We start from the raw sequence: 27,532 nt of genomic DNA, 5'->3' as shown, positions 1-27,532 counted from the left end.
GTAGAAGTTGTTCTTTAGCAGTTAGAGATGGCAGTTCTCTGGAGAACTTGAGACCTTGAATGCAGAACTTCTTTCACATTTCACACATGTCTGTCTTGTTCACTCTAACTCAAACTCCTAACTTTAACTAACTAGGGGGTGGACCTGGTTCCTTCACCCTAGCAACCCGATGGGTAAAGAAGGTTTTAACCTATAGGTGCCTGTACACTGGCCATTGGGTTCACATTAACACAGATAACAAGTATTTGAACCATAAATCAGAACATTTCACTAGTTCACAATTACCGGTAAGTACTTTTAAGTACTTTTAACCTTTTGCAGTGCCCCCACTGGGGTATTATATATATGTAATATCAATGTGTGTCAACTTCTTTAATATGTTGATTTGATATGTATACTGGGTGGCACAGCAGACTGTGAAGGCTCTGGGCACGTGTGGCATGGCGCCTGCATGAGCTGAGTACAAAGGCTAGAGTATACAGTGAGGTCCTTTGGCGTGCCTCATGATTTTATGTTTAGTGGATAGCGTGTGCAATGAGCCACAGGGGCAGTGTGTAGGATGGGAGTGGTAGTACTCACAGTTCATATCCAGAAATAGGGGTGCAACACTCTCTCACTATGCAACCATGGGGCGGCCCCCAATGTCAGACTATGGGCCTTATTTATCAAAACTGCCTAACAGGAAAACTGTCTTAGTTGCCCATAGCAACCAATCAGAGCTCGTCTTTCTTTTCTTAAAGTGTTTTTGAAAAAAATGAAAGGTGAGCTCTGATTGATTTACTATGGGCAACTAAGACCATTTTCAAGTTAGACAGTTTTGATAAATGAGGCAGGGGATAGGTCATCAGTATTAAAATCTCAGAAGACCATTTTAAGTTCTGTACCTTTTTCCCAGGTTGCTGTGCTCACAGTTAATGTTACTACAGGTTTCTCTCGGCAGGATGTAGTATAGTGGGCATCCAGATTCTGCCTTTTAGTTTTGCCCAGGGCTGGAAGCCTTTCACATTTTTTGGACAATTTCTGCTATGGAGTCTATAGGTTTTTTGTTAAGTCTATCTCCACAGAGCTTCTGCTCGCACCTCCTGTCAACACTGAAATGCTCTTAAAATATATATTTTGCTCTATTCTCCAACTGTATTCTGCAATCCTGGGCTGATTTCAGTTGCCTCTCTTCTCATCACTGTCTGGACACTATCCGTACGCCCTGACCTAACTCCTTCTCTCTATGGAGATGGTGACGACAGCACCACCTCATAATTGTAACTAAGCCCTATTAACTCCTCATGCACCAATAAATATGAAAAGCACATTTTAACCCTTTTGTAGAGTACCATTACTATAGTAGTAGGATGCTGCATGTGTACAGAGGACCTGTCAGCCGTGAGATACTGTAAGTATTGCACAGGACTGATTCTGAGAAGGTATATGGAAATGAGTTGGGCTCTGTCAGCATTTGTCATTGAAATGGCAGTGAACGTGAGAATCTTGCTGAGAGTTTGTAGATCACTTCCAGCACCCTGATCCTTAAGTAGACTTCTGTATAACCTGGGTGTGCAGGGGAAAGTGCTCTGTTTATCCTGCAAGTCTTTTCCTGTTCTGTGTCAGATGGAAACTAAAACAGAGGGTGCCTTCATGTGCCTAATAGAAACTGTGGTGCCCATCAGAGACTGTAACCACAATGCTGTGTGCCTCAGCCCAGGTAAAGTTCTGTTCCATTTTGCTGTGTCCACCTCTAGGACAGGGAGTCTGTCACCTTCAAAATCGGTTTCAAAGTAATCCTACTGCCATAGGCAAATATGTTTTTTGGTGCACCCGGGCAAGGTTGCTCAATTTAGTACATTGCTCCGCCATAACACTGCCCAGGCTTCCCCTATTGTTGACTGAAAGTTCTTGAAATTTCAGAACCGGTAACGATGATGCAGAGGAAGCGTGGTGCACCAAACAGATCGGCCCTGCCTAAAGTGCACCGAAAATCTTATTTGCATAAAAATGAAAAGAAGCATTTCACAGGATTAAAGGAGTGGATTTCCACAAGAAAGGTATGGTTATGTTTTGTGGCATCTAACCTACATGGTGGTATGCTTACTTTGAAACTGATAGGACCCCTTTAAAAAAATTGACCCTCAGTGATGTCCTCCATGAGGAGCCTGGAATGACTTTCAGGTGAGAAAAATAAAATTAAAAAAGTGTTCATTCATAGGTGCTTAAGACCAATGAGATGTCCTAGAAGTGTATGTGTTGTGATGCACAGATCTAAATATTAGTAGTATTCTGTATAATCTACTTCTAGATATGTGTCTAGTTTCATATAGGTTTACTATATACAGTATGCATCTCTAGGTGGTTGGATTGTTTTGAGTACAGCCTTGAGGCTCTTTTCGGGTCCTGGCCAGCATCCATAGGGCAGGAAATGTCTCATTCCAAATCTGGAGTTTATTATTTACTTGTCTTATTTTCAAGCTTTTTTCTCATGTTATTATGAGATATTGTGATAATCGATAATTTGTTATGTATGATTGTTTGAATTGTTGGGATCCTAATGGTGGATACCTTGATGGTATGTAACAGTGCATGCATGTATCTTTATCAATCGCTTTACGGTTATTATTATATATGAACACACGATTAGACATAAAATATTTACTTACTGGTGCATGTATTGTTTGACAGAATTTAGTAGGTTGGATTTACTTGGTTTGATTTCAGATGATTGATTTCTTTTTGATATGTCCTTAAATGGATCCAGTGTGACTGTATGTACCTGAGGAAGAGAATCGACCGACCTCGAAAAGCATTGTGCGTCATACAACAAATGTTTTAGTTTATTACACAAACTTGTTTCAACTGATAATTGACCCAATACATATTACATATTGGAATTTGTCAGTAGTTACTGTGACATCTTGGAGAATAAGGACATGTAGATGGAGTCTTACTGAACACTTCTCACAGTAACGTCTGATTGTTCAATAACTTCAGTCTCTTCTCTGAGTGTACAGTATACAGGGGACAGACCAGTCACTGAGTGTACAGTATACAGGGGACAGATCAGTCTCTCCTCCGAGTGCACAGTATACAGGGGACAGATCAGTCTCTTCTCTGAGTGTACAGTATACAGGGGACAGATCAGTCTCTTCTCTGAGTGTACAGTATACAGGGGACAGATCAGTCTCTTCTCTGAGTGTACAGTATACAGGGGACAGATCAGTCTCTTCTCTGTGTGTACAGTATACAGGGGACAGATCAGTCTCTTCTCTGAGTGTACAGTATACAGGGACAGATCAGTCTCTTCTCTGAGTGTACAGTATACAGGGGACAGATCAGTCTCTTCTCTGAGTGTACAGTATACAGGTGACAGATCAGTCTCTTCTCTGAGTGTACAGTATACAGGGGACAGATCAGTCTCTTCTCTGAGTGTACAGTATACAGGGGACAGATCAGTCTCTTCTCTGAGTGTACAGTATACAGGGGACAGATCAGTCTCTTCTCTCTGAGTGTACAGTATACAGGGGACAGATCAGTCTCTTCTCTGAGTGTACAGTATACAGGGGAAAGATCAGTCTCTTCTCTGAGTGTACAGTATACAGGTGACAGATCAGTCTCTTCTCTGAGTGCACAGTATACAGGGGACAGATCAGTCTCTTCTCTGAGTGTACAGTATACAGGGGACAGATCAGTCTCTTCTCTGAGTGTACAGTATACAGGGGACAGATCAGTCTCTTCTCTCTGAGTGTACAGTATACAGGGGACAGATCAGTCTCTTCTCTCTCAGTGTACAGCATACAGGGGACAGATCAGTCTCTTCTCTGAGTGTACAGTATACAGGGGACAGATCAGTCTCTTCTCTGAGTGTACAGTATACAGGGGACAGATCAGTCTCTTCTCTCTGAGTGTACAGTATACAGGTGACAGATCAGTCTCTTCTCTGAGTGTACAGTATACAGGGGACAGATCAGTCTCTTCTCTGAGTGTACAGTATACAGGGGACAGATCAGTCTCTTCTCTCTGAGTGTACAGTATACAGGTGACAGATCAGTCTCTTCTCTGAGTGTACAGTATACAGGGGACAGATCAGTCTCTTCTCTCTGAGTGTACAGTATACAGGGGACAGATCAGTCTCTTCTCCGAGTGTACAGTATACAGGTGACAGATCAGTCTCTTCTATGAGTGTACAGTATACAGGTGACAGATCAGTCTCTTCTATGAGTGTACAGTATACAGGTGACAGATCAGTCTCTTCTCTGAGTGTACAGTATACAGGGGACAGATCAGTCTGTTCTCTGAGTGTACAGTATACAGGGGACAGATCAGTCTCTTCTCTGAGTGTACAGTATACAGGGGACAGATCAGTCCCTTCTCTGAGTGTACAGTATACAGAGGACAGATCAGTCTCTTCTATGAGTGTACAGTATACAGAGGACAGATCAGTCTCTTCTATGAGTGTACAGTATACAGAGGACAGATCAGTCTCTTCTATGAGTGTACAGTATACAGAGGACAGATCAGTCTCTTCTATGAGTGTACAGTATACAGGTGACAGATCAGTCTCTTCTCTGAGTGTACAGTATACAGGGGACAGATCAGTCTGTTCTCTGAGTGTACAGTATACAGGGGACAGATCAGTCTCTTCTCTGAGTGTACAGTATACAGGGGACAGATCAGTCCCTTCTCTGAGTGTACAGTATACAGAGGACAGATCAGTCTCTTCTATGAGTGTACAGTATACAGAGGACAGATCAGTCTCTTCTATGAGTGTACAGTATACAGAGGACAGATCAGTCTCTTCTATGAGTGTACAGTATACAGAGGACAGATCAGTCTCTTCTATGAGTGTACAGTATACAGGTGACAGATCAGTCTCTTCTCTGAGTGTACAGTATACAGGGGACAGATCAGTCTGTTCTCTGAGTGTACAGTATACAGGGGACAGATCAGTCTCTTCTATGAGTGTACAGTATACAGAGGACAGATCAGTCTCTTCTATGAGTGTACAGTATACAGAGGACAGATCAGTCTCTTCTATGAGTGTACAGTATACAGGTGACAGATCAGTCTCTTCTCTGAGTGTACAGTATACAGGGGACAGATCAGTCTCTTCTCTGAGTGTACAGTATACAGGGGACAGATCAGTCTGTTCTCTGAGTGTACAGTATACAGGGGACAGATCAGTCTCTTCTATGAGTGTACAGTATACAGAGGACAGATCAGTCTCTTCTATGAGTGTACAGTATACAGAGGACAGATCAGTCTCTTCTATGAGTGTACAGTATACAGAGGACAGATCAGTCTCTTCTATGAGTGTACAGTATACAGGTGACAGATCAGTCTCTTCTCTGAGTGTACAGTATACAGGGGACAGACCAGTCACTGAGTGTACAGTATACAGGGGACAGATCAGTCACTGAGTGTACAGTATACAGGGGACAGATCAGTCTCTCCTCCGAGTGCACAGTATACAGGGGACAGATCAGTCTCTTCTCTGAGTGTACAGTATACAGGGGACAGATCAGTCTCTTCTCTGAGTGTACAGTATACAGGGGACAGATCAGTCTCTTCTCTGAGTGTACAGTATACAGGGGACAGATCAGTCTCTTCTCTGTGTGTACAGTATACAGGGGACAGATCAGTCTCTTCTCTGAGTGTACAGTATACAGGGACAGATCAGTCTCTTCTCTGAGTGTACAGTATACAGGGGACAGATCAGTCTCTTCTCTGAGTGTACAGTATACAGGTGACAGATCAGTCTCTTCTCTGAGTGTACAGTATACAGGGGACAGATCAGTCTCTTCTCTGAGTGTACAGTATACAGGGGAAAGATCAGTCTCTTCTCTGGGTGTACAGTATACAGGGGACAGATCAGTCTCTTCTCTGAGTGTACAGTATACAGGGGACAGATCAGTCTCTTCTCTCTGAGTGTACAGTATACAGGGGACAGATCAGTCTCTTCTCTCTCAGTGTACAGCATACAGGGGACAGATCAGTCTCTTCTCTGAGTGTACAGTATACAGGGGACAGATCAGTCTCTTCTCTGAGTGTACAGTATACAGGGGACAGATCAGTCTCTTCTCTCTGAGTGTACAGTATACAGGTGACAGATCAGTCTCTTCTCTGAGTGTACAGTATACAGGGGACAGATCAGTCTCTTCTCTGAGTGTAGAGTATACAGGGGACAGATCAGTCTCTTCTCTCTGAGTGTACAGTATACAGGTGACAGATCAGTCTCTTCTCTGAGTGTACAGTATACAGGGGACAGATCAGTCTCTTCTCTCTGAGTGTACAGTATACAGGGGACAGATCAGTCTCTTCTATGAGTGTACAGTATACAGGGGACAGATCAGTCTCTTCTCTGAGTGTACAGTATACAGGGGACAGATCAGTCTCTTCTCTGAGTGTACAGTATACAGGGGACAGATCAGTCCCTTCTCTGAGTGTACAGTATACAGAGGACAGATCAGTCTCTTCTATGAGTGTACAGTATACAGAGGACAGATCAGTCTCTTCTATGAGTGTACAGTATACAGAGGACAGATCAGTCTCTTCTATGAGTGTACAGTATACAGAGGACAGATCAGTCTCTTCTATGAGTGTACAGTATACAGGTGACAGATCAGTCTCTTCTCTGAGTGTACAGTATACAGGGGACAGATCAGTCTGTTCTCTGAGTGTACAGTATACAGGGGACAGATCAGTCTCTTCTCTGAGTGTACAGTATACAGGGGACAGATCAGTCCCTTCTCTGAGTGTACAGTATACAGAGGACAGATCAGTCTCTTCTATGAGTGTACAGTATACAGAGGACAGATCAGTCTCTTCTATGAGTGTACAGTATACAGGTGACAGATCAGTCTCTTCTCTGAGTGTACAGTATACAGGGGACAGATCAGTCTCTTCTCTGAGTGTACAGTATACAGGTGACAGATCAGTCTCTTCTCTGAGTGTACAGTATACAGGGGACAGATCAGTCTCTTCTCTGAGTGTACAGTATACAGGTGACAGATCAGTCTCTTCTCTGAGTGTACAGTATACAGGGGACAGATCAGTCTCTTCTCTGAGTGTACAGTATACAGGGGACAGATCAGTCTCTTTTCTGAGTGTACAGTATACAGGGGACAGATCGGTCTCTTCTCTGAGTGTACAGTATACAGGGGACAGATCAGTCACTGAGTGTACAGTATACAGGGGACAGATCAGTCTCTTCTCTGAGTGCACAGTATACAGGGGACAGATCAGTCTCTTCTCTGAGTGTACAGTATACAGGGGACAGATCAGTCTCTTCTCTCTGAGTGTACAGTATACAGGGGACAGATCAGTCTCTTCTCTGAGTCTACAGTATACAGGGGACAGATCAGTCTCTTCTCTGAGTGTACAGTATACAGGGGACAGATCAGTCTCTTCTCTGAGTGTACAGTATACAGGGGACAGATCAGTCTCTTCTCTCTGAGTGTACAGTATACAGGGGACAGATCAGTCTCTTCTCTGAGTGTACAGTATACAGGTGACAGATAAGTCTCTTCTCTGAGTGTACAGTATACAGGGGACAGATCAGTCTCTTCTCTCTGAGTGTACAGTATACAGGGGACAGATCAGTCTCTTCTATGAGTGTACAGTATACAGGTGACAGATCAGTCTCTTCTCTGAGTGTACAGTATACAGGGGACAGATCAGTCTGTTCTCTGAGTGTACAGTATACAGAGGACAGATCAGTCTCTTCTATGAGTGTACAGTATACAGAGGACAGATCAGTCTCTTCTATGAGTGTACAGTATACAGGTGACAGATCAGTCTCTTCTCTGAGTGTACAGTATACAGGGGACAGATCAGTCTCTTCTCTGAGTGTACAGTATACAGGTGACAGATCAGTCTCTTCTCTGAGTGTACAGTATACAGGTGACAGATCAGTCTCTTCTCTGAGTGTACAGTATACAGGGGACAGATCAGTCTCTTCTCTGAGTGTACAGTATACAGGTGACAGATCAGTCTTTTCTCTGAGTGTACAGTATACAGGTGACAGATCAGTCTCTTCTCTGAGTGTACAGTATACAGGGGACAGATCAGTCTTCTCTGAGTGTACAGTATACAGGGGACAGATCAGTCTCTTCTCTGAGTGTACAGTATACAGGGGACAGATCAGTCTCTTTTCTGAGTGTACAGTATACAGGGGACAGATCGGTCTCTTTTCTGAGTGTACAGTATACAGGGGACAGATCGGTCTCTTCTCTGAGTGTACAGTATACAGGGGACAGATCAGTCTCTTCTCTGAGTGTACAGTATACAGGGGACAGATCAGTCTCTTCTCTGGATGTACAGTATACAGGGGACAGATCAGTTTCTTCTCTGAGTGTACAGTATACAGGGGACAGATCAGTCTCTTCTCTGAGTGTACAGTATACAGGGGACAGATCAGTCTCTTCTCTGAGTGTACAGTATACAGGTGACAGATCAGTCTCTTCTCTGAGTGTACAGTTTACAGGGGACAGATCAGTCTCTTCTCTGAGTGTACAGTATACAGGGGACAGATCAGTCTCTTCTCTGAGTGCACAGTATACAGGGGACAGATCAGTCTCTTCTCTGAGTGTACAGTATACAGGTAACAGATCAGTCTCTTCTCTGAGTGTACAGTATACAGGGGACAGACCAGTCACTGAGTGCACAGTATACAGGGGACAGACCAGTCACTGAGTGCACAGTATAAAGGGGACAGACCAGTCACTGAGTGTACAGTATGCAGGGGACAGACCAGTCACTGAGTGCACAGTATAAAGGGGACAGACCAGTCACTGAGTGCACAGTATAAAGGGGACAGACCAGTCACTGAGTGCACAGTATAAAGGGGACAGACCAGTCACTGAGTGCACAGTATAAAGGGGACAGACCAGTCACTGAGTGCACAGTATAAAGGGGACAGACCAGTCACTGAGTGTACAGTATACAGGTGACAGATCAGTCTCTTCTCTGAGTGTACAGTATACAGGGGACAGATCAGTCTCTTCTCTGAGTGTACAGTATACAGGGGACAGATCAGTCTCTTCTCTGGATGTACAGTATACAGGGGACAGATCAGTCTCTTCTCTGAGTGTACAGTATACAGGGGACAGATCAGTCTCTTCTCTGAGTGTACAGTATACAGGTGACAGATCAGTCTCTTCTCTGGATGTACAGTATACAGGTGACAGATCAGTCTCCTCTCTGAGTGTACAGTATACAGGGGACAGATCAGTCTCTTCTCTGAGTGTACAGTATACAGGGGACAGATCAGTCTCTTCTCTGAGTGTACAGTATACAGGTGACAGATCAGTCTTTTCTCTGGATGTACAGTATACAGGGGACAGATCAGTCTCTTCTCTGAGTGTACAGTATACAGGTGGCAGATCAGTCTCTTCTCTGAGTGTACAGTATACAGGGGACAGATCAGTCTCTTCTCTGAGTGTACAGTATACAGGGGACGGATCAGTCTCTTCTCTGAGTGTACAGTATACAGGTGACAGATCAGTCTCTTCTCTGAGTGTACAGTATACAGGGGACAGATCAGTCTCTTCTCTGAGTGTACAGTATACAGGGGACAGATCAGTCTCTTCTCTGGATGTACAGTATACAGGGGACAGATCAGTCTCTTCTCTGAGTGTACAGTATACAGGGGACAGATCAGTCTCTTCTCTGAGTGTACAGTATACAGGTGACAGATCAGTCTCTTCTCTGGATGTACAGTATACAGGTGACAGATCAGTCTCCTCTCTGAGTGTACAGTATACAGGGGACAGATCAGTCTCTCCTCTGAGTGTACAGTATACAGGTGACAGATCAGTCTCTTCTCTGAGTGTACAGTATACAGGTGACAGATCAGTCTTTTCTCTGGATGTACAGTATACAGGGGACAGATCAGTCTCTTCTCTGAGTGTACAGTATACAGGTGACAGATCAGTCTCCTCTCTGAGTGTACAGTATACAGGGGACAGATCAGTCTCTCCTCTGAGTGTACAGTATACAGGGGACAGATCAGTCTCTTCTCTGAGTGCACAGTATACAGAGGACAGATAAGTCTCTTCTCTGAGTGTACAGTATACAGGGGACAGATCAGTCTCTTCTCTGAGTGTACAGTATACAGGTGACAGATCAGTTTCTTCTCTGAGTGTACAGTATAACGGGGACAGATCAATCACTTCTCTGAGTGTACAGTATACAGGGGACAGATCAGTCTCTTCTCTGAGTGCACAGTATACAGGGGACAGATCAGTCTCTTCTCTGAGTGTACAGTATACAGGTGACAGATCAGTCTCTTCTCTGGATGTACAGTATACAGGTGACAGATCAGTCTCTTCTCTGAGTGTACAGTATACAGGTGACAGATCAGTCTTTTCTCTGGATGTACAGTATACAGGTGACAGATCAGTCTCTTCTCTGGATGTACAGTATACAGGTGACAGATCAGTCTCCTCTCTGAGTGTACAGTATACAGGGGACAGATCAGTCTCTCCTCTGAGTGTACAGTATACAGGGGACAGACCAGTCTCTCCTCCGAGTGTACAGTATACAGGGGACAGATCAGTCTCTTCTCTGAGTGCACAGTATACAGAGGACAGATCAGTCTCTTCTCTGAGTGTACAGTATACAGGGGACAGATCAGTCTCTCCTCTCTGAGTGTACAGTATACAGGGGACAGATCAGTCTCTTCTCTGAGTGTACAGTATACAGGGGACAGATCAGTCTCTTCTCTGAGTGTACAGTATACAGGGGACAGATCAGTCTCTTCTCTGATTGTACAGTATACAGGGGACAGATCAGTCTCTTCTCTGAGTGTACAGTATACAGGGGACAGATCAGTCTCTTCTCTGGATGTACAGTATACAGGGGACAGATCAGTCTCTTCTCTGGATGTACAGTATACAGGGGACAGATCAGTCTCTTCTCTGAGTGTACAGTATACAGGGGACAGATCAGTCTCTTCTCTGAGTGTACAGTATACAGGGGACAGATCAGTCCCTTCTCTGAGTGTACAGTATACAGGGGACAGATCAGTCTCTTCTCTGGATGTACAGTATACAGGGGACAGATCAGTCTCTTCTCTGAGTGTACAGTATACAGGGGACAGATCAGTCTCTTCTCTGAGTGTACAGTATACAGGGGACAGATCAGTCTCTTCTCTGATTGTACAGTATACAGGGGACAGATCAGTCTCTTCTCTGAGTGTACAGTATACAGGGGACAGATCAGTCTCTTCTCTGAGTGTACAGTATACAGGGGACAGATCAGTATCTTCTCTGAGTGTACAGTATACAGGGGACAGATCAGTCTCTTCTCTGAGTGTACAGTATACAGGGGACAGATCAGTATCTTCTCTGAGTGTACAGTATACAGGTGACAGATCAGTCTCTTCTCTGAGTGTACAGTATACAGGGGACAGATCAGTCTCTTCTCTGAGTGTACAGTATACAGGGGACAGATCAGTCTCTTCTCTGAGTGTACAGTATACAGGGGACAGGTCAGTCTCTTCTCTGAGTGTACAGTATACAGAGGACAGTTCAGTCTCTTCTCTGAGTGTACAGTATACAGAGGACAGATCAGTCTCTTCTCTGAGTGTACAGTATACAGAGGACAGTTCAGTCTCTTCTCTGAGTGTACAGTATACAGAGGACAGATCAGTCTCTTCTCTGAGTGTACAGTATACAGAGGACAGATCAGTCTCTTCTCTGAGTGTACAGTATACAGGGGACAGATCAGTCTCTTCTCTGAGTGTACAGTATACAGGGGACAGACCAGTCACTGAGTGTACAGTATACAGGGGACAGATTAGTCACTGAGTGTACAGTATACAGGGGACAGATCAGTCTCTTCTCTCTGAGTGTACAGTATACAGGGGACAGATCAGTCTCTTCTCTCTGAGTGTACAGTATACAGGTGACAGATCAGTCTCTTCTCTGAGTGTACAGTATACAGGGGACAGATCAGTCTCTTCTCTGAGTGTACAGTATACAGGGGACAGATCAGTCACTGAGTGTACAGTATACAGGGGACAGATCAGTCTCTTCTCTGAGTGTACAGTATACTGGGGACAGATCAGTCTCTTCTCTGAGTGTACAGTATACAGGGGACAGATCAGTCTCTTCTCTGAGTGTACAGTATACAGAGGACAGATCAGTCTCTTCTCTGAGTGTACAGTATACAGAGGACAGTTCAGTCTCTTCTCTGAGTGTACAGTATACAGAGGACAGATCAGTCTCTTCTCTGAGTGTACAGTATACAGAGGACAGATCAGTCTCTTCTCTGAGTGTACAGTATACAGGGGACAGATCAGTCTCTTCTCTGAGTGTACAGTATACAGAGGACAGATCAGACTTTTCTCTGAGTGTACAGTATACAGGGGACAGATCAGTCTCTTCTCTGAGTGTACAGTATACAGGGGACAGATCAGTCTCTTCTCTGAGTGTACAGTATACAGAGGACAGATCAGTCTCTTCTCTGAGTGTACAGTATACAGGTGACAGATCAGTCTCTTCTCTGGATGTACAGTATACAGGGGACAGACCAGTCTCTTCTCTGGATGTACAGTATACAGGGGACAGACCAGTCTCTTCTCTGGATGTACAGTATACAGGGGACAGACCAGTCTCTTCTCTGGATGTACAGTATACAGATGACAGATCAGTCTCTTCTCTGGATGTACAGTATACATATATGTAACTAGAAATGAGTGAATCAATTGTAAACAAATTGGATTCATCTGAAATTTAAAAAAATTCTATCTCCAAACTAATTCAACGTTTTTGCGATTCAATGACTCTCTCCATTTTGCATTTCAAATTCAGTACACTTGTAAGGAAAACAGATGGAGACAGAAGACGGCATGACCCGGGGCCATGGCCGGCAGGCTCACACAGAGGGCATTGCAGTCAGCCTGACAGCCATCAGGAGGGAAGGTATTGGCTGGTCAGTCACGCACTGTGTTAGTTCGCAAGCAGAGACGCCATTCTGAGCTCAGCCACTCATATTATAGGAACGTGTCTGTCACCAACATAGCAATTAGTCACACAAGACAACGAGTTTAGGGTCCTAGGAGGGTTAGTGTTAGAGATAATGAAGATATATTTAGTTAGGTAGATTGAATTACTTTATAGAAAGTCAGGTTTTACCATTAGCGATAGGTTAGTGTATTGTGTATCTGTTACAGCCAGGGCTGGAGCTGTATATATAAACAGACTGTTTTGCAATGCACATGAGCTGAGGAGGCAGTACTCTTCTGTATGTCCCCAAAAAGCTGTTGTAATGCATCTACAGTTAATACAGTGTACAAATAAATGTGCTTTTTTTTTGTTTTTTTATAGCAGCAAATATTTTGGTTGCAGGGATTGTCCAATTGCACCTTTTTATATCAAAGCAACTGTTGCAAGTTTTCTACAGGTAGTAAGTGTACAAATAGGCATATTTTACAGTGTCAATGACTGCATATATTTTGGTTGCCGAGGTTGCAAAATTGCACCTTGTTTTTTCCAAAAACCTGTTTTTAAAGTTATTAAAGTGTAGCTGTCATGTTTTCATCAAAAAAATCTATTTTCGCACATGTTACTGCTGCAGCAGCATTATGCATAAAGCAATCTTTAGTTTCTTCACATACTACTATTTTCTTTGAGTTTTTCCCTTAGTTACGGCTGTTTTAACCCCTACAATATCAGGATCTTCTCAAGATGGCTCCTCTGCCAGTTCTCTGAGGCCAAAACTGCTTTCCCTCACTTCCCATACACACTTGCTGTAGCCAGCAGCTCCCTGCCAGCCAATCAGATTGGATTACTGAGAGACACGCCTCCTCACTCTGAAGCCTAATGCAGGCATGCAGTGTGAAGGACCGCCCCTCCGTCTTCCTGTCTTCTTAGCCGGAGACAGACAAGCCATAGGGAGCAGTGGAAAGGGACAGAGGACATTAATGAAAGCTGTTATTATAAGGTAATTACAGATCTTTTGCCAATCATTGACAGACTAACTCAGGTATACATGCCTAGCTCTAATAAACTAGCAAATAAAAAAATATATGACAGTCCCTTTGAATCCAAAGATAAAAAAGCAGGCTGGTTTGAGATCTGCATTTATATAAGCAGGCAAATAACGCAAGTTTGTGAGCGTTCGCGTGTTTGATTTTTAAGTGTGTGTTTGTATTAAGTGAGAAACTTTAGATTACGTGACTTGAGATTCAGGGACTTTAGGAGGGGACTACAGTAAGTTAGATTCTTATCACTGCACCATATTGTATTTTTCTCTTTTCTTGCGTAATCCCCATTTAGTATGTGTTCCATTATTGACAGCGCAGTCCAGTGCACATCTTGTCTAATGTATGCAGTCCTGGAACAGCCGTTTGAGGGTGCATATATTTGTTCAAAATGTGAGCAAATTACCCGTTTGGAATTGCAAATCGAGTCTCTAAACGGGCGAATTTCAACACTGAGAAGCATTGACAATTTGAAAAAGAGTTTGCTTCTCACCGAGCAAGCACTCTATGGGGTAGATGTGGGGGAGGGTGACAGAGAGGAGGCTCAGGAAAGTGAGGTAGCTAGCTGGGTAACAGTTAGAAAGCGGGGTAGAGGGAAGAGTGCCAGGGAGGCTAGCCCTGATCTGACATCCCCAACAAGTTTGCACGTTTGGCAGATGAGGGGGATGTCAGTCCAGGGACGGCACTGCCGCAGCCGGACACTTCCTCTGCCAGTCAGGAGAATGTCAGCTCCGGGGAGCAGGGGCCCAGGAGAGCAGGGCAGGCCAGACAGGTGCTGGTGATGGGAGACTCCATTATTAAGGGTACAGATAGGGAAATCTGTCACAAAGACCGGGATCGTCGAACAGTGTGCTGTCTTCCTGGCGCTCGAGTTCAACACATCGCGGATCGGGTTGACAGATTACTGGGAGGGGCTGGAGAAGATCCAGCGGTCATGGTCCATATCGGAACCAATGACAAAGTTAGAGTTAGGTGGAGAGTCCTTAAAAAAGATTTTAGGGATTTAGGTCAAAAGCTTAGGGCAAGGACCTCAAAGGTAGTATTTTCCGAAATACTGCCCGTACCACGGGCCACACAAGAAAAGCAGCGGGAGATTAGGGAGGTTAACAAGTGACTAAATAACTGGTGTAGGAAGGAGGGGTTTGGGTTCCTGGAGAACTGGGCCGACTTCTCTATCGGCTACAAGCTCTATCGTAGGGACGGGCTGCACCTCAATGGGAAAGGGGCAGCTGTGTTGGGGAGAAGATGGCTAGAAGGTTGGAGGAGTGTTTAAACTAGGATGGGAAGATAGTGCATATAGAGACCGGGGGGAGTGTAGTGGGACTGGGGGAGGAATGGAAGGAGGGACTAGAACAGTTCAGAAGGAAAGGTGTAGGGTAAAAAATATACATAAACCTCTAAATTGTATGTATATTAATGCCAGAAGCCTGACTAATAAAACTGGTGAACTGGAATTACTGATGTGTGAGGAGGACTATGACATAGTGGGAATAACTGAAACATGGCTGGATGATAGCTATGACTGGGCGGTTAATGTACAGGGTTACAGTCTGTTTAGAAAGGATCGTCAAAACCGGAGAGGGGGAGGGGTTTGCCTTTATGTAAAGTCCTGTCTAAAACCCACAGTCCGTGAAGATATAAGTGAGGGACATGAACATGTGGAGTCACTGTGGGTAGAAATACATGGCGGTAAAAACAATAATAAATTACTAATAGGAGTTTATTATAAACCACCTAATATACCAGAGTCCACAGAAAATCTACTACTAAACGAGATAGACGAGGCGGCAAATCATAATGAGGTTGTTATTATGGGGGACTTCAACTACCCAGATATAGACTGGGAAAGCTGTAGATCTCATAAAGGAAAAAGGTTCTTGGCAATAACCAAAGACAATTACCTCTCCCAACTGGTTCAGGACCCGACTAGAGGGACAGCCATACTGGACTTAGTATTAACCAATAGGCCTGACAGAACAACAGACGTGCAGGTTGGGGGACACCTGGGAAATAGTGACCATAAAGTAATAACCTTCCAATTATCATTCAAAAGAGTCTTTCTTCAGGGAGGAACAAAAATACCAAACTTCAAAAAAGCTAAATTTAGCCAACTGAGAGAGGCCATAGGCCTAACTAACTGGGACAAAGTCCTCAAAAATAGAAATACAGCCACAAAATGGGATATTTTTAAAAGCATCCTAAAATCTAATTGTGAGAGGTACATACCTTATGGGAATAAAAGGTTAAGGAACAAGAAAAACCAATGTGGATAAATGGAACTGTAAAGAAAACAATAAATGACAAAAAGAAAGCATTTAAATCACTAAAACAGGAGGGGAGCAAGGAAGCACTGAAAAACTAAGGAAAACAATATAATATGTAAAAGACAAATAAAAGCAGCCGAACTAGAGACCGAGAGATTAATTGCCAAAGTGAGCAAAAATAACCCTAAAATGTTCTTTAATTATATAAATGGTAAAAAGTATAAATCTGAAGGTGTCGGCCCTCTACAAAGTAATGAGAGCGGAGTTGCAGAGAGCGATGAGGAGAAAGCAAAGCTATTAAATATTTTTTTCTGCACTGTATTCACTGAAGAATATAAACTGTCAGATGAAATGCAGAATGTAAAAGTTAATTCCCTATTAAAAGTGACCCAGGAAGAAGTACAGTGGCATCTTAAAAAGACAAATTGCCAGGACCAGATGGCATACACCCCCGTATCCTAAGAGAATTCTTTACGGTAAGAGCAGTGAGACTATGGAGCTCTCTGCCTGAGGAGGTGGTGATGGCGAGTACAATAAAGGAATTCAAGAGGGGCCTGTATTTCTGGAGCGTAATAATATTACAGATTATAGCTGCTAGAGATGGGTCGTTGATCCAGGGAGTTATTCTGATGCCTGATTGGAGTCGGGAAGGAATTTTTTCCCTCTTAAGGCCTCCTGCACACGAACGTATTTTTTTGCGGTCTGCAAAAACGGGTCCCGTTTTTCCGTGATCCGTGACCGTTTTTTCGTCCGTGGGTCTTCCTTGATTTTTGGAGGATCCACGGACATGAAAAAAAAAGTAGTTTTGGTGTCCGCCTGGCCGTGCGGAGCCAAACGGATCCGTCCTGAATTACAATGCAAGTCAATGGGGACGGATCCGTTTGACGTTGACACAATATGGTGCCATGACAAACGGATCCGTCCCCATTGACTTTCAATGTAAAGTCAGGAGTTAATATACCATAGGATGGGAGTTTTCTCCAATCCGATGGTATATTTTAACTTGAAGCGTCCCCATCACCATGGGAACGCCTCTATGTTAGAATATACTGTCGGATATGAGTTAGATCGTGAAACCTCATTTCCGACAGTATATTCTAACACAGAGGCGTTCCCATGGTGATGGGGACGCTTCTAGTTAGAATATACTACAAACTGTGTACAAGACTGCCCCCTGCTGCCTAGCAGCATCCGATCTCTTACAGGGGGCAGTGATCAGCACAATTAACCCCTCAAGTGCCGCACCTGAAGGGGTTAATTGTACTATCATATCCCCCTGTAAGAGATCAGGGCTGCCAGGCAGCAGGGGGCAGACCCCCCCCCCCCCCCTCCCCAGTTTGAATATCATTGGTGGCCAGTGTGGCCCCCCCCCCCTTCCTCCCTCTATTGTAATAAATCGTTGGTGGCACAGGGTGCGCCCCCCCCGCCCCCCCTTCCTCCCTCTATTGTAATAAATCGTTGGTGGCACAGTGTGCGCCCCCCCCCCTTCCTCCCTCTATTGTAATAAATCGTTGGTGGCACAGTGTGCGCCCCCCATCGGCCCCCCCTCCCTCTATAGCATTAACAACATTGGTGGCCAGTGTGCGGCCTCCCATCTCCCCCCCCCCCCCCCCCGATCATTGGTGGCAGCGGGTTACTAGCAATAGTACAATAGTAAGAGATTTATACTTACCTGGGAGCTGCGATGTTCGTGTCCGGCCGGGAGCTCCTCCTACTGGTAAGTGACAGTTCATTTAGCAATGCGCCGCACAGACCTGAGGCTGTCACTTACCAGTAGGAGGAGCTCCCGGCCGGACACGAAAATCGCAGCAGCAGGTAAGTATGAATCTTCTACTATTGTACTATTGCTAAGTAACCATGGCAACCAGGACTGTAGTAGCGTCCTGGTTGCCATGGTTACCGATCGGAGCCCCAGCGATTAAACTGGAACTCTGATCGGAACTCCGCTGCCACCAATGATGGGGGGGGGGGGGAAGATGGGAGGCCGCACACTGGCCACCAATGTTGTTAATGCTATAGAGGGAGGGGGGGCCGATGGGGGGCGCACACTGTGCCACCAACAAATTATTACAATAGAGGGAGGGAGGGGGGGGCGCACACTGTGCCACCAACCTATTATTACAATAGAGGGGGGGGGGGAGGCCGCACTGGCCATCAATGATATTCAAACTGGGGAGGGGGGGGGGGTCTGCTGCCTGGCAGCCCTGATCTCTTACAGGGGGATATGATAGTACAATTAACCCTTTCAGGGGCCGCACCTGAAGGGGTTAATTGTGCTGATCACGGCCCCCTGTAAGAGATCGGGTGCTGCCAGGCAGCAGGGGGCAGTCTTGTACACAGTTTGTAGTGTATTCTAACTAGAAGCGTCCCCATCACCATGGGAACGCTTCTGTGTTAGAATATACTGTCGGTTCTGAGTTTTCACAAAGTGAAAACTCAGCTTTGAAAAAGCTTTATGCAGACGGATCTTCGGATCCGTCTGTATAAAAACTAACCTACGGCCACGGATCACGGACACGGATGCCAATCTTGTGTGCATCCGTGTTCTTTCACGGACCCATTGACTTGAATGGGTCCGTGAACCGTTGGCCGTGAAAAAAATAGGACAGGTCATATTTTTTTCACGGCCAGGAAACACGGATCACGGATGCGGCTGCAAAACGGTGCATTTTCCGTTTTTTCCACGGACCCATTGAAAGTCAATGGGTCCGCGAAAAAAAACGGAAAACGGCACAACGGCCACGGGTGCACACAACGGTCGTGTGCAGGAGGCCTAAGTGAGGAAAATTGGCTTCTACCTCACAGTTATTTTTTTGCCTTCCTTTGGATCATCTTGCAGGATAACAGGCCGAACTGGATGGACAGATGTCTTTTTTCGGCCTTATATACTATGTTACACTTTAAGGCTCCATTCACACGTCCGCAATTTCGTTCCGCATTTTTCGGAACGGAATTGCGGACCCAACCATTCCTATGGGGCAGCACGATGTGCTGCCCGGACACGGAATTGCGGACCCGCACTTCCGGGTCCGCAATTCTGTTCCCGAAAAAAAATAGAACATGTTCTATTCTTGTCCGCAATTGCGGACAAGAATAGGCATATTTTATAGTGCCGGCAATGTGCGGTCCGCAAAATGCGGAACGCACATTGCTGCTGTCCGTGTTTTGCGGCTCCGCGGCTCCGTGGATCCGCAAAACACGTTGCGGACGTGTGATTGGACCCTAAGTGTATAAATAAACATATTTAGTCATCAACAACAGTGTATATTTTGGCCGTCGGGATCATCCAATTGTGCCTTGGTTTTTCTAAAAACACTTTGTAAGTTTTCTACAGGTAATAAATATCAAATAAATCTATTTTAGTGCATTACCAGAAGAGTACATTTTCTTCACAGAGGTTGTCCAATTGCACCTTGGTTTCCAAAAATCCAGTTGCAAAGTTTCCTCATTTAACCTGGCTTCATAATAGGCTTCATAAAAAAAATGAGTGGCAATTAGGAATGAGCGAATCAACTTCGGATGAAACATCCGAAGTCGATTCGCATAAAACTTCGTTCTAATACTGTATGGAGCAGGAGCTCCGTACAGTATTAGAATGTATTGGCTCAGATGAGCCGAAGTTATTGCTTCGCGAAGTCTCAATAACTTCATAAATTAATTTGTACTGTAAAAAAACATTTCCCGACCTCAGGTTCGGTTCCAAGGTACCACTTGGATCGGAACCCGAGTTAGTCATTGTGCCCGGCTCAGAAGGAGGAACATCAGACCCCCTCTGAGGAAGGTGCTGAGGAGTGCACATCAAGCTGTCTGTGAGTGAGGAAGCATGTGTCTGTGAAGAAGTGAGACCACCTGTAAGGGTCCTTCATCCTTGCATACCAACCAACTGCTATCATCCTCTGAGAGAGGAAGAAATACAGAATTTACAGACTGTATGGCACCAAAGTAAAGTATTGATGCAAAGGTCTGACAGTAAGTGCAATTCCTCTGATATAACAACAGACCTTACTGCTAGTAGAAAGGGTACATGACCTCAGGCGCCCATCACGTTTTTACCATGGATTAGCCACCCGTTGGAGGATCTACACCCCGCTGTGGGTCATGTACTATGTGTCGTGAATGTGAACCCTTTGTTCGACTTGGAAAGTAGTCCAGTGTTAGTGTTGTTTATACTGGGGCTTCAGTAGTGGTAGTGTACATTTTTTCTTGACTGTATGTGTCATGTACTTACCTGCCCAATCCGGCTCAGCACCGGGGAATTTAAACAGGTAACTGCTAGCCAAAGTTGCATGTGACTGGTTTCTCCTGCATATTTTGCTTTACCTCTCAGTTTCCTGGATCTTGAACTTTTGGTTTGTTTCTGACTTATCTCCTGGTATTGACCCAGTTTGGTATCTGACTTTGTGTTTGCCTTTCGTTTGGTTCAGACATTTATTCTGTGGTTTGACTTAGGTCTGTTTCTGGGTCTCACTTATTCTGTCTGACTATCCCTTTTTTCCCTGTTAGGCCCTTTGCACTTAGACAGGCTAGGGACCGTCGCCCAGATGGGGTCTGCCGTCGAGGCCGGATGACCCAAGTGGGTCGTGAGAGTGGTGTGGGTGGAATTGGAGGTGTGCTTTCCCTACCTAATGTGATAGTATATTTAGGTGTTCTGTTTCCACAGAGCAGGTGCAGAGTATGGGAGCGGCAGTGGCCCAGATGAAGTGCTGCGTCACGATGCATTGGAAATGCAGTACTGAAAAATGAGGCCAAAAATGAACAGATAATAGTCTCTTTTACTAAGTGCAATGTAGAACTTCAAATATATTCAATAGCAGGCAGGTTGGATGGCTGCAGTTTAGCACGTATTTGTACTAGCCTGTAGTATTCTAAATGATGGGTGTCATAACTGTAGTCCCTCACCTCACAGCAATGTCTCTGATGCTGAATGTGGCTGTTCACCTTGATTTCTGTCTTCTCAAAGAATCACTTGAGGATTACAATAAGTTGATTTCTCTAGAGAATCTGTAGCTGGACCAGGATTCCTGAGATGGGCTTCCTCTCCAGTCTAAGGGCTCATGCACACGACAGTATATTTGGTGTTTATTCAATCAGCCTTTTTTTTTTTGTGGATCAGATGTGGACCCTTTCATTTCAATGGGGCCCACAAAAGAGGCTGACAGCACACCGTGTGCATGACTGTTCCGCAGTCACACAAAAAATATAAAACATGTCCCATTCTTTTGTAGACAAAGAGAGGACATTTCTATTGAAGTGAAAAATAAAATATCAGCATGCAAATGGCCGGGATCCGCAAAACACTACTGGACATGTGCATGAGGCTAGGGCTAAACTAAAACTGCCCGTCCTGGCACGGAGCAGGACCAGCCCACTCCTACCGGCCCAAAAAAAATAAAACAATATAAAAAAATTTAAAACAATAACTATGTAGAATTGTAGTATACGCAGGTCTGGGGTACTACACACTCCCTTTGTAAAAGTCAGGCCATCCTCGGGCTGTGCATGTGGTCCCTCCTGGTAGTCTAGCATCAGAAACCCTAAGTTGCTGATCACACTGAGCCCTCCAATTGCATAGTAAGGGCATAAGTGGACAAATGAAATTACATCGTTTAGGGTAGCATTCTATCTACCAGGGCTAGAATGAACAGTATACAGGGGACAGATCAGTATCTCCTCTGAGTGTACAGTATACAGGGGACAGATCAGTCTCTTCTCTGAGTGTACAGTATACAGGGGACAGATCAGTCTCTTCTCTGAGTGTACAGTATACAGGGAACAGATCAGTCTCTTCTCCGAGTGTACAGTATACAGGTGACAGATCAGTCTGTTCTCTGAGTGTACAGTATACAGGTGGCAGATCAGTCTCTTCTCTGTGTGTACAGTATACAGGGGACAGATCAGTCTCTTCTCTGAGTGTACAGTATACAGGTGACAGATCAGTCTGTTCTCTGAGTGTACAGTATACAGGTGGCAGATCAGTCTCTTCTCTGTGTGTACAGTATACAGGGGACAGATCAGTCTCTTCTCTGAGTGTACAGTATACAGGGGACAGATCAGTCTCTTCTCTGAGTGTACAGTATACAGGGGACAGATCAGTCTCTTCTCTGAGTGTACAGTATACAGGGGACAGATCAGTCTCTTCTCTGAGTGTACAGTATACAGGTGACAGATAAGTCTCTTCTCTGAGTGTACAGTATACAGGGGACAGATCAGTCTCTTCTCTGTGTGTACAGTATACAGGGGACAGATCAGTCTCTCCTCCGAGTGTACAGTATACAGGTGACAGATCAGTCTGTTCTCTGAGTGTACAGTATACAGGTGGCAGATCAGTCTCTTCTCTGTGTGTACAGTATACAGGGGACAGATCAGTCTCTTCTCTGAGTGTACAGTATACAGGGGACAGATCAGTCTCTTCTCTGAGTGTACAGTATACAGGTGACAGATCAGTCTCTTCTCTGAGTGTTCAGTATACAGGGACAGATCAGTCTCTTCTCTGAGTGTACAGTATACAGGGGACAGATCAGTCTCTTCTCTGAGTGTACAGTATACAGGGGACAGATCAGTCTCCTCTCTGAGTGTACAGTATACAGGGGACAGATCAGTCTCTTCTCTGAGTGTACAGTATACAGGGGACAGATCAGTCTCTTCTCTGAGTGTACAGTATACAGGTGACAGATCAGTCTCTTCTCTGAGTGTACAGCATACAGGGGACAGATCAGTCTCTTCTCTGAGTGTACAGTATACAGGTGACAGATCAGTCTCTTCTCTGAGTGCACAGTATACTGGTGACAGATCAGTCTCCTCTCTGAGTGCACAGTATACAGGTGGCAGATCAGTCTCTTCTCTGAGTGTACAGTATACAGGGGACAGATAAGTCTCTTCTCTGAGTGTACAGTATACAGGGGACAGATCAGTCTCTTCTCTGAGTGTACAGTATACAGGGGACAGATCAGTCTCTTCTCTGAGTGTACAGTATACAGGTGGCAGATCAGTCTCCTCTCTGAATGCACAGTATACAGGGGACAGATCAGTCTCTTCTCTGAGTGAACAGTATACAGGGGAAAGATAAGTCTCTTCTCTGAGTGTACAGTATACAGGGGACAGATCAGTCTCTTCTCTGAGTGTACAGTATACAGGGGACAGATCAGTCTCTTCTCTGAGTGTACAGTATACAGGGAACAGATCAGTCTCTTCTCTGAGTGTACAGTATACAGGGGACAGATCAGTCTCTTCTCTGAGTGTACAGTATACAGGGGACAGATCAGTCTCTTCTCTGAGTGTACAGTATACAGGGGACAGGTCAGTCTTGTCTCTGAGTGTACAGTATACAGGGGAGAGATCAGTCTCTTCTCTGAGTGTACAGTATACAGGGGACAGATCAGTCTCTTCTCTGAGTGTACAGTATACAGGGGACAGGTCAGTCTTGTCTCTGAGTGTACAGTATACAGGGGACAGATCAGTCTCTTCTCTCAGTGTACAGTATACAGGGGACAGATCAGTCTCTTCTCTGAGTGTACAGTATACAGGGGACAGATCAGTCTCTTCTCTGAGTGTACAGTATACAGGGGACAGGTCAGTCTTGTCTCTGAGTGTACAGTATACAGGGGACAGATCAGTCTCTCCTCCGAGTGTACAGTATACAGGGGACAGATCAGTCTCTTCTCTGAGTGTACAGTATACAGGGGACAGATCAGTCTCTTCTCTGAGTGTACAGTATACAGGGGACAGATCAGTCTCTCCTCCGAGTGTTCAGTATACAGGGGACAGATCAGTCTCTTCTCTGAGTGTACAGTATACAGGGGACAGATCAGTCTCTCCTCTGAGTGTACAGTATACAGGGGACAGATCAGTCTCTCCTCCGAGTGTACAGTATACAGGGGACAGATCAGTCTCTCCTCTGAGTGTACAGTATACAGATGACAGATCAGTCTCTTCTCTGAGTGTACAGTATACAGGGGACAGATCAGTCTCTCCTCCGAGTGTACAGTATACAGGGGACAGGTCAGTATATTCTCTGAGTGTACAGTATACAGGGGACAGATCAGTCTCTCCTCCGAGTGTACAGTATACAGATCAGTCACTTCTCTGAGTGTACAGTATACAGGCGACAGATCAGTCTCTCCTCTGAGTGTACAGTATACAGGGGACAGATCAGTCTCTTCTCTGAGTGTACAGTATACAGGGGAGAGATCAGTCTCTTCTCCGAGTGTACAGTATACAGGGGACAGATCAGTCTCTTCTCTGAGTGTACAGTATACAGGTAACAGATCAGTCTCTTCTCTGAGTGTACAGTATACAGGGGACAGATCAGTCTCTTCTCTGAGTGTACAGTATACAGGGGACAGATCAGTCACTGTCTGAGTGTACAGTATACAGGTGACAGATCAGTCTCTTCTCTGAGTGTACAGTATACAGGGGACAGATCAGTCTCTTCTCTGAATGTACAGTATACAGGTGACAGATCAGTCTCTTCTCTCTGAGTGTACAGTATACAGGGGACAGATCAGTCTCTTCTCTGAGTGTACAGTATACAGGTGACAGATCAGTCTCTTCTCTCTGAGTGTACTGTATACAGGGGACAGATCAGTCTCTTCTCTCTGAGTGTACAGTATACAGGGGACAGATCAGTCTCTTCTCTCTGAGTGTACAGTATACAGGGGACAGATCAGTCTCTTCTCTGAGTGTACAGTATACAGGTGACAGATCAGTCTCTTCTCTCTGAGTGTACAGTATACAGGGGACAGATCAGTCTCTCCTCCGAGTGTACAGTATACAGGTGACAGATCAGTCACTGAGTGTACAGTATACAGGGGACAGATCAGTCTCTTCTCTGGGTGTACAGTATACAGGGGACAGATCAGTCTCTTCTCTCTGAGTGTACAGTATACAGGTGACAGATCAGTCTCTTCTCTCTGAGTGTACAGTATACAGGTGACAGATCAGTCTCTTCTCTCTGAGTGTACAGTATACAGGGGACAGATCAGTCTCTTCTCTCTGAGTGTACAGTATACAGGGGACAGATCAGGCTCTTCTCTCTGAGTGTACAGTATACAGGGGACAGATCAGTCTCTTCTCTCTGAGTGTACAGTATACAGGGGACAGATCAGTCTCTTCTCTGAGTGTACAGTATACAGGTGACAGATCAGTCTCTTCTCTGAGTGTACAGTATACAGGGGACAGATCAGTCTCTTCTCTGAGTGCACAGTATACAGGGGACAGATCAGTCTCTTCTCTGAGTGTACAGTATACAGGTGACAGATCAGTCTCTTCTCTGAGTGTACAGTATACAGGGGACAGATCAGTCTTGTCTCTGAGTGTACAGTATACAGGTGACAGATCAGTCTCTTCTCTCTGAGTGTACAGTATACAGGGGAGAGATCAGTCTCTTCTCTGAGTAAACAGTATACAGGGGACAGATCAGTCTCTTCTCTCTGAGTGTACAGTATACAGGGGACAGATCAGTCTCTTCTCTGAGTGAACAGTATACAGGGGACAGATCAGTCTCTTCTCTGAGTGTACAGTATACAGGGGACAGATCAGTCTCTTCTCTGAGTGTACAGTATACAGGGGACAGATCAGTCTCTTCTCTCTGAGTGTACAGTATACAGGGGACAGATCAGTCTCTCCTCCGAGTGTACAGTATACAGGGGACAGATCAGTCTCTTCTCTGAGTGCACAGTATACAGGGGACAGATCAGTCTCTCCTCCGAGTGTACAGTATACAGGTGACAGATCAGTCTCTTCTCTGAGTGTACAGTATACAGGGGACAGATCAGTCTCTTCTCTGAATGTACAGTATACAGGGGACAGATCAGTCTCTTCTCTGAGTGTACAGTATACAGGTGACAGATCAGTCTCTTCTCTCTGAGTGTACAGTATACAGGGGACAGATCAGTCTCTTCTCTCTGAGTGTACAGTATACAGGGGACAGATCAGTCTCTTCTCTCTGAGTGTACAGTATACAGGGGACAGATCAGTCTCTTCTCTCTCAGTGTACAGTATACAGGGGACAGATCAGTCTCTTCTCTCTCAGTGTACAGTATACAGGGGACAGATCAGTCTCTTCTCTGAGTGTACAGTATACAGATCAGTCACTTCTCTGAGTGTACAGTATACAGGCGACAGATCAGTCTCTCCTCCGAGTGTACAGTATACAGGTGACAGATCAGTCTCTTCTCTGAGTGTACAGTATACAGGGGACAGATCAGTCTCTTCTCTGAATGTACAGTATACAGGGGACAGATCAGTCTCTTCTCTGAGTGTACAGTATACAGGTGACAGATCAGTCTCTTCTCTCTGAGTGTACAGTATACAGGGGACAGATCAGTCTCTTCTCTCTGAGTGTACAGTATACAGGGGACAGATCGGTCTCTTCTCTCTCAGTGTACAGTATACAGGGGACAGATCAGTCTCTTCTCTCTCAGTGTACAGTATACAGGGGACAGATCAGTCTCTTCTCTGAGTGTACAGTATACAGGGGACAGATCAGTCTCTTCTCTGAGTGTACAGTATACAGGGGACAGATCAGTCTCTTCTCTGAGTGTACAGTATACAGGGGACAGATCAGTCTCTTCTCTCTGAGTGTACAGTATACAGAGGACAGATCAGTCTCTTCTCTGAGTGTACAGTATACAGGTGACAGATCAGTCTCTTCTCTCTGAGTGTACAGTATACAGGGGACAGATCAGTCTCTTCTCTCTGAGTGTACAGTATACAGGGGACAGATCAGTCTCTTCTCTCTCAGTGTACAGTATACAGGGGACAGATCAGTCTCTTCTCTCTCAGTGTACAGTATACAGGGGACAGATCAGTCTCTTCTCTCTGAGTGTACAGTATACAGGGGACAGATCAGTCTCTTCTCTGAGTGTACAGTATACAGATCAGTCACTTCTCTGAGTGTACAGTATACAGGCGACAGATCAGTCTCTCCTCCGAGTGTACAGTATACAGGTGACAGATCAGTCTCTTCTCTGAGTGTACAGTATACAGGGGACAGATCAGTCTCTTCTCTGAATGTACAGTATACAGGGGACAGATCAGTCTCTTCTCTGAGTGTACAGTATACAGGTGACAGATCAGTCTCTTCTCTCTGAGTGTACAGTATACAGGGGACAGATCAGTCTCTTCTCTCTCAGTGTACAGTATACAGGGGACAGATCAGTCTCTTCTCTCTGAGTGTACAGTATACAGGGGACAGATCAGTCTCTTCTCTCTGAGTGTACAGTATACAGGGGACAGATCAGTCTCTTCTCTGAGTGTACAGTATACAGGTGACAGATCAGTCTCTTCTCTCTGAGTG

General features: G+C 45.0%; 1 protein-coding gene across 1 annotated transcript in view; it reads left to right on the top strand.

Moving 5' to 3' along the window:
* Window positions 1-12,838: 12,838 nt before the first annotated feature.
* Window positions 12,839-27,532, top strand: part of COL11A2 (collagen type XI alpha 2 chain) — a 95,557-nt gene continuing 80,863 nt past the window's right edge. Inside the window, exon 1 of the mRNA XM_040406424.1 lies at window positions 12,839-12,911. Coding sequence (XP_040262358.1) covers window positions 12,839-12,911 — 73 coding nt within the window. The remainder of the gene's footprint in view (window positions 12,912-27,532) is intronic.

This window comes from Bufo bufo, chromosome 8, assembly GCF_905171765.1.
Source record: "Bufo bufo chromosome 8, aBufBuf1.1, whole genome shotgun sequence".
Lineage (NCBI taxonomy): Eukaryota > Metazoa > Chordata > Amphibia > Anura > Bufonidae > Bufo > Bufo bufo.
The sequence above is the reverse complement of the archived record's forward strand: the minus strand, read 5'-3'. Positions and strand labels throughout refer to the sequence as shown.